The following is a 13,911-nucleotide window of genomic DNA, read 5'->3' as shown; positions in this document are numbered from 1 at the left end:
GGAAGCTTAATGTAGATTTATATAAGAAAAAAAAAACCCCAGGCAAACCCTTTGGTACAGTTAATGAAAACCCCCAAGAGCACAGGAAAGTAATGCAAATCACAAATCTGTGCTCCTCAGCCAAAGACTAATCACACACACATGCAGAACAACACTACTACTTGCAGCACTCCCATTTTCACTGGGCTCTGGACCCAACAGAAGTGCCATGCTTTTCCTGCAAATGAAACATTTTCTGGCAAATGAACTGTGGCAGTTTTGCTATTTGGCTCTTTTACTGGTATTACTATGAATGAGTTCAAGACTGGTCTAAAGTAATTTGTGGCTACCAAGTCAGTGTGCAGCAATCACTGATTAGGAAAGGCTTATTCACTTTCACTGAACTGAAAAAATATGAAAGCAGCACCTATAGCTAGGAATCCTGGTCCTTTAAAAAGGGTTAAAAAAACAAACATTGAAACAAGAGGTGGGCAGAGGACCAACAATGACTAAGAAAGAAAACAGAGCACAGGTGGCTATTGCCAGGCGAGAAGAAAAACTTTCCTGTTTCACCAGAGGTTGCAAAACACACAAGAGAAAGGACACATGATACCACTGGGAGAAAAAGTAGTATGTGACTACAAAGGTCTGATGCTCTGGCCAAACTTCAGTAGTGAGCTGTCATGGTAAACAATTTATTAACTCCAATTTCTTTACAAGGGAAAAAAAAAAAAACCTTCTAAAACTTTGAACATCTCAGAAATCCTGTCCATGCAGCATGGCTGGTGAGGGCCCAGCAGCCTGGTGCCCTGAATCCCAGACTGAGGGTCCAGAAGCCTAAACCCTCTCCTGTACTGCTCCCCCAGCCTCCTGCTACCTCCAGAAGTTCCTTCACTGCTTTCTGTTGTGTTTCCACCCACAACATCAGCACTGGCAGAAGAAGACATGACTGAAATACAACCTTCATGGCAATTCAGCACACACCCCAGGCCACCAACACACCAAGGTGCTTGTCTCCAGCAGGAGACAGATCTGGGAACTAAGACAGCAGCAGCTTCAGAGAGCTGTTTAGAGTGAACATGAACTGAAGACAAATGCTGGCTTGGCCAGACCCCTGCAAAACCAAGGCAAAGGCTGATGCTGATTCCTGAGAATGCCCTGGTCAGTGGGGAGAGGGGCTCACCTGGCTTGCACCACTTGGGGCATTGCTGTTCTCATCCTCCACAGACCCCACAGCACAGGGGACTTGGATACAGGACAGCTGGTCTCTGATCTAAGAACCTTTGCAGAAGTTAACAACTGTCAGCAGACAATACAGTACAGGAATTTGTTTCCTTTACGATTTATTTGTTTTTAAGTAGGTAAATTTAGCTGATATGGCAGTAAGTATTTACAATAACTAACTGCAGCAGGTACTAGGAATATGAGATGCATAACACAAGCATTCTTTAGAGGTCCAGTGTTATTTGCATTAGTGCCACTCTATGCATCCATTTCTAGGGATATAAAAACTCATGCTAATTTAGAAGACCTGGAGAGAAGACCAAACACACTTGCAACATGCCACCCTGAAAACACAGTCTGACCTCTCCATTAAGACATGGAACAAGATGCAACCAAGTAAGGAACAAAAAAAAAAGTATTGCATCAAGCACCCAAAATGTCACCAGACAAGATCAAAAGTAACATAAGACCATTTTCAGTAGCTCAGTGTTACACAGAAACACTGTAGAAGGAAACTGATCTAATGAGATAACTGTACTTTTTTCTCAGTAAATTTAAGCATTAAGACTCAAATCAACATATAAATACAAATATGTGATCAGATATTTAAACTCAAACATTTGGCACTGAACTGGTTAGGGAAAAAGTAAAAACAATGGTGCAATTAAAGACTGCAATGCAGTTAGAATATTATTTTCTTCTGGAACCACAATTCCCCATCTTTTGATTTACATCCCTAAATATGCATTATTAAACCCAAAAATAGTCAAGCACTTTGAGAGTGCTAGCTTTAGTAAAGGAAGTTAAGCCAAACCTCTAGGAACTTAGTTGTATCAAAAGAATTTAATTAAATAATTAAAAAAATAAAAGCTCATTCCATCCTGTTCTCTCAAAGAACTGTCATGAACTGTCCTGAATCTCCCCTTCTTCCACAGATGAAAGGGATGAGCTTTCACTGTCTGAGTTCTCTGCAGGCTCACTGCCATCTGAGGATACAGAACACAAAAAACAAACAAGCAATTAGTTTCAGCAATGTTGTTTGCTCATCATACAGAAGCAGTTTTGTATCTTCTTCTCCTTTTAATCACTCTTTTCTTTAGGACAGCTATTTCATAAGACATAAAAAAGTTTCATGACATAGGATAAAGCCCTGGATAGCACCTCATTGTTGAAGGAGAAAGCAGGACAATGCTGAGAATTCCTTTTATCTTTTAAATCTTGGTCTTTCAGTCAACCAGCAAGCAGAATATTTATCCCCCACAAAATTCTAGATCTACTGAGAATTTTAAATTATTCTTTTGGCTTGTTTTAAATGTTGTTTTCTGGGATGTCACAGACATATATCACAACTGTAATGAATTATAAATAATTTACACTTTTCCTAGCATTTCAGTTAAGATGAGGAACTACAGAGAAACTGGAAAGGGAAAAATGAAATTCCACTTGTTTTAGCACCCCAAAGATAGTGATAAGCTATGTACATCCATAAGCTAAGGCTGGCGAAGTTCAAGGTACACAATAACTTGTGCTTTAGGGCACAGCTGTTGCGCCCAGCTGAGATCATAAAGTGAAATTCTCATCTCCAAAACTGGTCTTCAGCCTCACACCCCACAGATCCTTCTTAAACGAGCCCTGACCCTGGTCACCTTGTGCTGATGTCATCAAATGCCACTTGGTTGGTGACACTCAGGCAGCACAAAAATAAACTACAGCAAAGTAGGCCCATGAATCACACTCTGCTCTCATTGTTATTTTCAGTATTTGATCTATGAATTTAAAGATGCATTTGAGCATTTAGTATCAGAGGTTTCATTAAGAGAATGTTACCAAAAGGGAGCTGATGAAGTATAGCTACTGTCTGGTGAAGATAAGTTCTACAGCTGGCAAACATGGATAATACACAGGACACAGTGTGCACCTGTACAGTTTCCAAGGAATTTGTTCAAGAAAATAGAAGCATTTCACCCAGAAACATCAGAGGTCACATTTTGTCTATATTAAATCTAGTGTATAATCAATTAACATTTATATGCCAGATATGTACTGAGTAATGCACAAAGTAAGGCCTGTGAAAGCTTCCATAATCCCCTGCTATCTTCAGCCATGACTGACCCTGTATGCTGAAATCAGAGCACCTGTAGGTTTTGCTGTTAATCAAGTCAAGCAGCAAAACATCACATAAAAGAATGTGGCAATCTTCTGACTCACAGCAACGCTCCACAGATAGATTTTACTTCTGTTACAGTAATATTTAACAAGAATTATAGATTATCTTCACTAAAAAAGAGCATACTTGTATGGTGCTGATAGCATTGCCTATAAATTAGGATTGCCCAATCTGTGTCACCATAAAACTGTCTGCAGTTTACTTATAATGTAAAATTTAAACTCTGAGTTTAAGTTTTTCAGTGGCAGTTTCCTTTCTCAATCTTTATTTTCCTTATGTAGTTGAAAGTTTCAGCCAAAATACTTCAGCCATTTCTGAAAAGAATAATAGGAGGAATAGGCTTTATACTCATTAAATCCTAGCAGTTTCTCTTTGAAGGTGTCCAGCTCTTGCTATCCCCCACCTATTCCCCACCAGTCCTTGGGGGTTACTACTTGAATCTCAGGGAGAATGGTGATGTTTCCCCAGCATGTGCCTGTTGCTGTGGCCATGAAAACTTGATTCTGTTGTTTCCTGGGGAAGGAGGTAGATCTGAGATTGCTCAGGAAGGAAGCAGATTTTAGCAACTAAATTCCCCCAAGACTTAGCTTCTTGTTCTAGCCTGAGTCCCTTGCAAACAGGGTCAGCAGGGTTATGGCTGCCCCACGCTCAGCAGACGCCCTGCCACATGCCCACCCCTGGCAGCTGTTTGCCTGGAATGCAAAGGGAGGTCAGCACCAGGCTCCCAGCAGGACAAGTGTCACAAGTGTCCCTCTGGGCATGCCAGCAGGCAGAGAGGAAAGGCAGCACTGGGGGCAGTAGGATCAGCAGGGTGGATGGCTTGGGAGGAGAGGGCCACTGATACAGAGAGCCATACATGGCAAGGAAACTGGACTGCAACAAACTCTGAAGATACTGTAGCAGAAAGGTCACTTCTTGGGAGATGGGAAGGGGCTAAAATACTTCTCTGATTACAACAGAGAATTCTCCCTGGACAGCCTGGAGGTTAACGTAAGGTTTGCACTTTTAGCAATTATCTGTGAATGCAACTGCTAAAGCAAACTGAAAACTGTTTTGCTCCTCCTATGCTCTTTAAAGATCGCATGCAATAGAAAAGCACAATGATTTTGACACACTAACTAAAACAGCACTTTGTCTTCAGGCAGAGTAACAGCAACAAAAAGTCCTCCAGCTTTTATATTCATGTTGTGAACATGCTTTTCCTCAATGAATCTGAAATCACTGTCACATGTTTCTACTCTGAACAGAAAAAATACCAAGAACACAGGTTCCTAACCTAACTCAAGGCCAAAGTTGATTATTAATATCTTAACTAAGAAGATGACAGTAAGTTATGACAAAAGTTGTGAAAATCATAGTATTTTTGCCATTAGCTGTAATTTTTGCTATGTCACACCCAAGACAACTTAACAGGGAGCTAATTAATTCATTTTTATGGAATCTATAGAAACAATTAAAACAACAACAACAACAAAAATCAATGGTTCTCAAAACCTGAAATGGCTGTTAGTGTTCTCAGAACCCCTGCAGGGATGACCACACATCAAATGATTCCTGCAGCAGAGGAAGGTTACTGTCCCCAAGACACACATCTGCACTGCCCTGTGGCAGAGCTGTTGGCACTTCCCAGCTATTACTGGCTCTCTCTTCCCCTGTTCTGCCTTTTACAGAGGAAATAGGTGCTGCAGCAGCATGGCCTCAAAATACCATTGTTCAATCAACACTTCCTTGAATCTGCACCCTTAAAAGGACAATCTCCCTATTAGCTCAGGAGACAATGACAACCCCATACAGATTAAGTACATGAGTCAATCAATTGTAATTCCCTCCTGACCTCTAAGTCATAGAGGTACAGCTGAGTACTGAAAAGCAAGGCTCCTAGAAAAAGAAATAATGGATGAACTCAAAAGCTGCCAGCTTCATGTACTGCAGTGTCTGTATGTGCACTGCCAGGGTGTGCACCCCAGTTACCAGACCTGACCCCCACCTCATCCCCTGGACTGCTCTCTCACTCTCAGCAGCCCCTGCAGTGCATAACTCCAGGAATTGTTGCATGCCACATACTTGGGCCCAGATTGCTCTCACTTAGGGGATCCCTCAGTGTAATCTAGCCAGAACAGCCAAGCTCCATGGAGGTCCACATCACTGGTACAATATTCTCAGTCTCATATTTTATCAGTCACATTATATACATATAGAGCCATGGTTGAGCTGCTGCAGGGAAACAGTAACTGCAAATATATATCAAAGCTTTTTTGCAAAAATCTGCAAGAATTAGAGACGGGCCCATCACAGAAAGTTATGAGATATGATAACTAAGGTGACTAGGTGGGGGACTAGAAGATGAGAACTGATTCCCTCTTTCAACAGCTGAAATATCTTTGAGCAATCTTTTAGCTTTAGAAACAGATGCTGGGACATGAAGCCTTTACACTGGGGAGAAAAATTGAAATTAACTTAGAAACTAAAAGCAAATTCCTGCTAGATCTGGATTCTCTTTTAAATTAACTCCAAGATCAAAGTTCTCCCTCAACAAAGTAATTTTTAAAAGATAACACTGTGCTTTTAACTCACCCAAAAAGCAACTTTGCCATTACTATTTCTAATAACTATCTCACAACTCAGAATTATTTGTCCAATGTTAGAAGCTATGCTAGAAAATAATGGAGAATGATTCTTTGCATGATTATCAGGTTTATTTAAAATTCATCTTCCCCAGAGAGCCTGACTCTTCAGGAATAATCAACTCTGTCAAACTTTGCTACATAAAAAGAAGTTAGCACAAGTCTCAATAATTGTTTCACCTTAGTGGCTAAAAATATATAAAAAAAAACCAGTAAAGCACCAGTAAACAAAGTTAATAAAAACACATCCAATACAGCTCATGGATGGATGCCACCAGCCAGCAATTTTAAGACAAGAGCATTCATAACAGATTCTTCTATAGCCTTCTTCAAGCTTCAGAAGGAAATATAAGACATATTGCTCATTCCTGGCAGTATCCTTAACTACTGTTTATATAACTAAAATATCCAAGTATAACATAACAGGAAATAAATATGTACTCACCTTGGCCAAGGACCACCATGTCATGCTTCAGTGTTTTCAAGACCACAAATAATGTTGGATACTCAATTATTACTTTGCCTTTCAGATTATCTAGAAGGCTTCTGCTGGCATCCAGTTCATTGTACCTTAAAAATAACAGGAAGTTTACTTTGGATTTTAATACTAGCAAGGACATAATGTGCATTTGCTGTGGGGGGGCGGGGGGAAGAGTAAAAGGCTTTCTGGCATTTCACACAATTTTCAGGTGATACCATGTCCAGAAGAACTACCTTATAATTCAAATTACATATCCAGTCTTATACTTCAACTACATATTTTTTTAAAACCTTCCTTGTATCTAAGCATAAAGAAAAAAAGGAGAATGAAAGTCAAATTTCTCCAAGGGTTGAAATGTTTTATTATGCCTTAATGAATATCTTTAGCATGATAAAAGAAATCTGATAAGGACATAGGGCTATCAAAATACATTTGATACATTTATCAAAACCTGATTCTAAATAAAAAATAACATTTAATATTTTACTTACAGGTTTTAACACTACAGATTTAATTTACTTGATTAGTAGTGTACCTTATTTATCACGTTTGCTTATAAATTACCAGTGAAGCCCTAGGAAGATGAAATAAAACTACAAAATCACAATGTACACTGGAGCTCTTAGAGCTCTGTTTTTGTAGGAGAGATATCCTTGTTCTGATACAGGAGCATTACAGCAATAATTTCTAAAAGATGGTACAACAGCCGCTATGCCAGAGCAAACCTCTGCTCACAGCAGCATCAGTGAGAAGCTCCCTGCAGAAATCCCCACGTGTGTGTGTGCTCCAGAGGCACAGGACTGGATGTGCAGTCCCCTCCCAGGAAAGGGCTCCTCTTCATAACAAATGATACCACAGTAATGGAAAGCAAACTGAGCATCCTCTCCACAATTATTCTCTCAAACTACAATGCTCTCCCCCAGCTCTTGAGCTACAAACCTGGATGTGGGATTTTGTGGAAAGGAAGTATTTCAAAGGCTTCTGCAAGACGGGCTTTGTTGCCTTCACTTACCAAAACTGAGGCATCCAAAGGATGCTCTGATATTATTATGCTGCAATCTGAGTTATGCAACTTTCTGTATGCAGCATTATTAAATTATCAGTAAGCCAATGTATCATCTAAGGGTAGATGAAGTTCAAAACCAAAATATACTGTAGGCAGTACATGTGGTATTTCCCATAGCTGCTCTACCTCCTCTGATCATTAACATATTATACAGTTGTGTTTTCTTTTGCCAAAACCAAAGGGATGGGTGAAGAAAATTATATACTTCATGATTTACAATAGTGTGTGATTAAAAGCAGTACACTGGGAGTCAGCACACAAGAATACTGGAGGTAAACCAGGAATTGAGTTCCTGGGATTTAAGGGAAACTTAGTTTGAGCAAAAATTCTCTCATTTTCAACTTCAAATCATCATGAAAATATTTGGTTTCGTGTTTCTCTCAAGCCAAAGTAATTATGACCTCTTCTTACTGAAACCCTTGAAAAGGGATAACAGTACATTACATGTCTTATTGAATGAATGCATTCATAAGTTGTGGATTAACACACATGAACAGAAACATATTTACTGCTTTATTTACAGTACTCTAAATGCAAAGTATGGCAATACCTTTCCTTTGGCAAGGACCTCAACACATTCCTTTCTGGTTAAGCAAACATTTACCACCAAGAGGCTAAAGTAATTCACATGCCACAATACACTTTCCATTATCTCATATTTTAGACAAAACATCTTTAGCGTCCAGCTTGGCATAAGATAAAACATTTGTACTTAAAACTATTTTATGATAGTAAATTACTGAAGTGTTAGATCACTGAGTCAGAGCTTTATCTTTTTTTGTTAAAGTAAATTTTATTGGTTGACAGTGACAGGAAAGACATGTAAATTTTTAGTCCATAATGTGAGCCATAAATTTCAGAAAGAATGTAACAAAGGAGCTTAATGCTTCTCTTATTTAAACTTGCCTGTATGTATTATCCAAAAGACCTAACTCTACCATATTTTCTACTTCATACACAAGTGCAAGTTGAGGTTTTCTGCTAATCCACCTGTCAGGCTCTTCCTTGACTGTGCATGCTTAAAAGATCTCAAAATAAAACTATTATTCATCACATGAATTCCAAAGTCTACTAAAGAACAGCTCTTGAGCAAGACTGATTTTTCAGGTTATCTCAGAAAGACCAGGTCGTGATAAAAACCTTCCCAATTTCATCCCAGAGCTAGAACAAAGTCATGCACAGTGTCAGAGGGTGAACAATAGAAATCTATGGGCAAAAGAAGACTGCCCTGTAGGGTTTAACCAGAAGCCTACACACACACACACTTCTAATTTTTACTTATGAAAAGGCTAGACCTGTTTAGAGAAAAATGAAATGAAATTGCCTTTTTTACAAGTCTTGTAATTTCCTGTAGTGACTATTCACCAGGATGAGCTGAGGATGTAGAGCAACACTGGCATAGTAGGCCCTTCCATGTATGTGCAGCAAATTGGTCTCACCAAAAGCAGGAGATAGAAGAAGAACATCACAATCAGATATTACCAGATATCCTTTTATCACCACTTTTACCCACTAGTTCTGTTTCACTGGGATTGCATAGCCAGTGTGAGAAGAACCTGTAAGGAGCTGTGGCCTTTTTCAGACCCATCCTTCACTGTGCACCTCAACTGACAACCCAGTGAAATGAAGAACAACCAGTGTCAGTCTATCCTTTCATTTGGACTCTTCCTTACTCCAGGACCACCTGCATGAACCAACTTAATTGAGGCTGTCATCCTAAATGAGCTCCTTCACCCCCTCATTCCGGGATGGATTTGAGATAAACCTGGCTCCAAACTTACTGACCACACCAACAACACCATTGCCTTAACACCCATCTTCAGCTCTTTCTTTTAAACCTCCCCTCTGCTTTCTCTTTATTCCCACTGTCCCATTAATGCAAGTTGTCTGCACTATGGCTTCCTAATCCCTGTATTCAGCAGGACTTCTCTTTGCATGTTCCCTCTCCATCTTCTTTCCTTCCTGGTATTTACTTTCCACATATTTTCTTTTTCCCTTCCTTATGTTCCTTCAGCCTCCCTGAACAACACCCACTATCTAATAATACACTTTGCTGATTATTTTCTTGCCCCAAGCAAAGCTTTATGCCCATGTTGCAAAGCAATAATTAGGCCTGGATTTTTTCTTTATAAGAAATGACTCCATTTATAAGGACCACAAAGAGATGATCTTAGACAACCGTTTTTGATTTTAGCTGGAATGAAATAACAATAACTGCTTTTTGAAGAACCAAAATTAAGTAGAATTTGCCTGCTAGCAGGCAGTTTAAAAGCCTACAAAAATTGTGACAACTGAGAAAATTTAGCAAGATTCAGCAATCCCACATCAGTTCCCATACGAGCTCTATGAACAGTTGTTACCTTTCACAAAATACTGAAATTATTATGTCCCTGCACTTCTGATAGCATCTGTGAGTTTCTCCAAAGGCACGTTTCACTATAGTTATTCCACCACCTTCCAGGAATTCAACAATTCAGTCTCCTAATCTGTCTCCCACAGGCAGGAATGCCACATTAGGTCACTGCATCACAACAAGTTCCCCTCAAATGGAGCCTGTGGCTATAATCGCAGTGGCGTAACTTGTCTCCATGAATTCAGACAGCAGGAAATTCCCTGCTGATCAGGTCTTCCTGAATGTCATCTACAGGAATTTTTTATTCTTTAATAATAATAAAAAAAAATCTGCAATCTGGAATTAAAGATAAATTGTAGCCATGTTATTTCTTTAGTTTGCTCTTCTATACACTGAAAAGAGAACAAACAAGTTTTAGTGATCTAAATAATTATAAATATTACCAAAATGTGTATTTGTGTAACGACAGTTATGATTTCCCTGTGAGAGTGATCAACTAAACTGCTTGCACATATTTTACACAAAGATGACTTCTCTTCCTAGAACTGAGTGGAAACATCGAGGTATTTACTTGGCATAACTCAGATACAATAAATCACACTATCTATTTTGGGCCTAGTCCTAAAAATCCACAACCAAGCTTACACTAATGTATGGGAAGAAAAAAGGATTTTTTTTCACCAGACCAAAGAGAGTAGCATTTCCTACGTATTTGCATATGCCTAGAAGGGGGCAAAGACTGGGTACAGCATTTAAAGTCTCTCCCAAGCACTCATTCTGAAGTGCTGCAGTATTGCAAAGATAATAACTAACAGATGGACTTTCATTCCTAAGTGGTGAATAACCTCTTCGTGTGGTTATGATTTGGTGAACATCGAAGTAGGGAAATGCTCTCTTGAATTAGGTATGAAAGGAAAACTGTATGGCAGAAAGCAAACACAATGTATTGAAATAATGCACAGTATTTATATTTAACTTTGTCACTAGAATTCTGACATTCTAAAAAACCTAAACCAGTGAATTTGATTAGTCCAAATACATGACAAAATTGGAAAACTCAATGTGCAAAACAGCAGATATCTTAGAAACAAACACAAGAAATCCCTCAAGACTTGCCATAATACTTCCTTTATAACTAACTCTTACCAATAGCAAACCAATATGAAGGAATACTCTCCCGGAACACTCTTTTAAGGAAAGAGAATGGGAACCTAGCCCAAGTTGATATTTTAATATGAAAAAAAATATACTATAGTTTACAGAAGTATTTAAAACCTGCCAGCTTCTCCTTTCACTCTTGGTTACATTTCTTTTCCTGGTCTAGGACCTCCATAATTTGCCTCAACAGAGGTTCCTCCATACTACTGATGAACCTCTCCTCCATACTACTGATACCTGCATAACTTAGTCAATACCAGTACAGACCAGATGCCTGGCCAAACCCTTTTCAAGTCAAATCCCTATCCCAAGCAACACTTCCATCAAAAACGTGCTTTTTCTGGGGAGAAAAAAAAGAAAATTAGGACAAGAAATGGTCTCTTATCAACCATTTGGACTACAACTCCTGCTAGAAACCAACTAAAAAATACAGGAAGAAAAGTTGCCAGCATAACAGGAAAGCATCTTGGACATCATCACCACTTCCTAACTACACCTATGTTCACAGAGCAAATAAAGGCACAGCCAATTATTGAGACAACTAAGGAGCTGTTCCTTTTCCTTGTCATATTTCACCCATAGGTCATCCTCAAACAATGACTACACTAAGACAAGCTGTAACAATCCAAGGTCTCCTCTCTTTCATGGGCTAAGAAAGCTAAGAACTGTTGAAAAGTCAAGTGTAAAATGGGGAAAAGAAAAACTGAACTCACAACCCCCCTCTTAGGACAAACGTATTTCAGGCAGTTTAAACATCTTGCAAGGAAAAAAAGTAATATCCAGGTGAAGATAGCAGGAACAACTGTCACCTAAATGATATGACACCAATAGTAGATGTCCAGAAAAACTCATTGGTGTTTTTCTAGAAAATATACAAAACAGTTAATGGAGAGTGGAGTAAAGTAAGAGTACAAGTATGTCACCATAGATGCACAAAGGCTGTCCTTGTTTAAGCCTCTTGAGAATGAGGCAATTGCACAAAGGAAGAAAAGCACTTTAAAAGTTGATTAATGGCAGTAATGGAAAAATATATCAATTGAAGGCAAAACCCATTAAGCAGATAAGGCAACTGCTTCAGCAATTTAGTGGACTGAGCTTTAAGAGTGATGTGGTAAAAGGATTCAGGATCACAATAATGATCTAAAGATTAACTGAAGTACAGAACATTCTGCATCTTTTAGTTATAAAACAAAGTACAATAAAACAAAGGGAAAATGTGAAACTAGCAAACGTCGGTTTCTTGCATTTGGCAGAATTTGGTGCAAAGACTACAGAAATAGAGTGATACTGAATTTCAAGAATGCAAATTCTTTCCCCATCTCATAAGACATAATGAAAAAAAAGAACAAAAATCCAGCAGCAAGTAAAGATGCTATAATTCAAGTGCATCACAGCAATAGCTCTTTACACACATGGGAATTTACCTACTTTGTGAAGCCAGGCAGCTTCACAAACTGCTCAAAAGCTCAAGGTTCACAACTCTTTAAATACTATAGAGCTGACATATGAAAAAAACGCAAACCACAATCATGTAAGGCCACTATATGACTTAGATAAAGAAACAAAACAGCCTGAGTTAACACTAGCCAGAAGACTTATTGTGAATATGAAATTTCACAAGGGAAAAGTTCTGATTAGTAAGACAGTGAGCTGGCTACTGCAGATGAATGCAAAAACTGCAAAGGCATCAGTGGCATATTTAGTATAAGTAAAAGCTATGCATGGTTCCCCAAAAATGCAGAGAAGTCAAAATAGGAATCTTCCATCACTAATACATTATTGGCACAGTCACAGGGAAAAAGCCTATATGGTAAATCTACTTTACTGACAGCATACTGATACACAGCCCCATGAAACCTAACCATAAATCATTTTAGAGGTGCATGGGTTATCAAGGAGTATCAAGAGGTGAAATGATAAACACTTAATACATCAAGTTCAGAAAATGAATACATCAAATCTCATTTGACAAATTAGCGCAAGCAGGCAGTACACTGCTAAAATAAACAAATACAAAACTGATGAGAAATCAGTCACTGTAAATTGGAAATACTTTTCTTATTATGCTTGAGTTAATCTCATGAACCTCCACTTCAGGAAGAATTGACCCTTCTCTAATTTTGAATCCCTGAAGAGCAAGTATTAACTTCCAAATTTAGCTCATATGGAGAGAGTCTAAATACCTTTAACACTCTATATTGAATGGTGGAAACATATTCAAAAATTTTATACTTATTTTCATGGGAATCACAGTATCACAAACATTCCATTAAGGTAACAGGTTACCAATGCTTTACAATGAAAAGGAAAAGCTATGAAGTAAAAAAAACAAATTACTCTCTTGGGAAACAAGCAGGAAGGTCAATTCCTACTTGGCAATGTTGAAACAATCAGCCCTAGCTCACTTCCGTCAAAAGAGAGTTAAAAAAAAGCGGGATTCCCCTTTGGCAGGATCAGGAGGAAAGAACAGGTTTTCTCCTTCCTGACAAGAACGTGAAGAAGTTGTCCTCTCCTCTTTTTCTTTAAAAAAACTGATGGCTATGCTGTCATGTTTTCACAGTGCTGCAGATTCCAAGCTCAGCCTATCACTTTAACTGTCCAGCACAGAGTTTGTATCTTTGCTTCTAGAAGCCTCTTCAGCCTTTCCATGCTCCTGGTCCCTGAAATTTAGGAACTGTGCTAACTCTAAGTCAGCATCTCATTGGTTTTTTCTGCCAAGAAACAGGAGCCAATCTGCTTGTTCCTTCAGAAGAATATTTTAACAACAACCCACAGAGTTGAATTAAGCCCCTCAATAGATCTCACAGCTCTTATTCTATACTGGAATAGGACAAGGTTTCAAGATCACTTTGGTTCTAC

At 38.7% G+C, this 13,911-nt stretch overlaps 1 protein-coding gene across 1 annotated transcript in view; it reads right to left on the bottom strand.

Moving 5' to 3' along the window:
- Nucleotides 1–1,297: 1,297 nt before the first annotated feature.
- Nucleotides 1,298–13,911, bottom strand: part of ZNHIT6 (zinc finger HIT-type containing 6) — a 30,906-nt gene continuing 18,292 nt past the window's right edge. Inside the window, exons 10-11 of the mRNA XM_071435644.1 lie at nt 6,440–6,564; nt 1,298–2,189 (exon numbers count right to left, since the gene is read on the bottom strand). Of these exons, the coding sequence (XP_071291745.1) occupies nt 2,104–2,189; nt 6,440–6,564 (211 nt within the window). The 3' untranslated portion in view covers nt 1,298–2,103. The remainder of the gene's footprint in view (nt 2,190–6,439; nt 6,565–13,911) is intronic.

This window comes from Agelaius tricolor, unplaced genomic scaffold (genome assembly GCF_023055355.1).
Source record: "Agelaius tricolor isolate 1412-34295 unplaced genomic scaffold, bAgeTri1.0.p SCAF_11, whole genome shotgun sequence".
In the NCBI taxonomy this organism is placed as follows: domain Eukaryota; kingdom Metazoa; phylum Chordata; class Aves; order Passeriformes; family Icteridae; genus Agelaius; species Agelaius tricolor.
The sequence above is the reverse complement of the archived record's forward strand: the minus strand, read 5'-3'. Positions and strand labels throughout refer to the sequence as shown.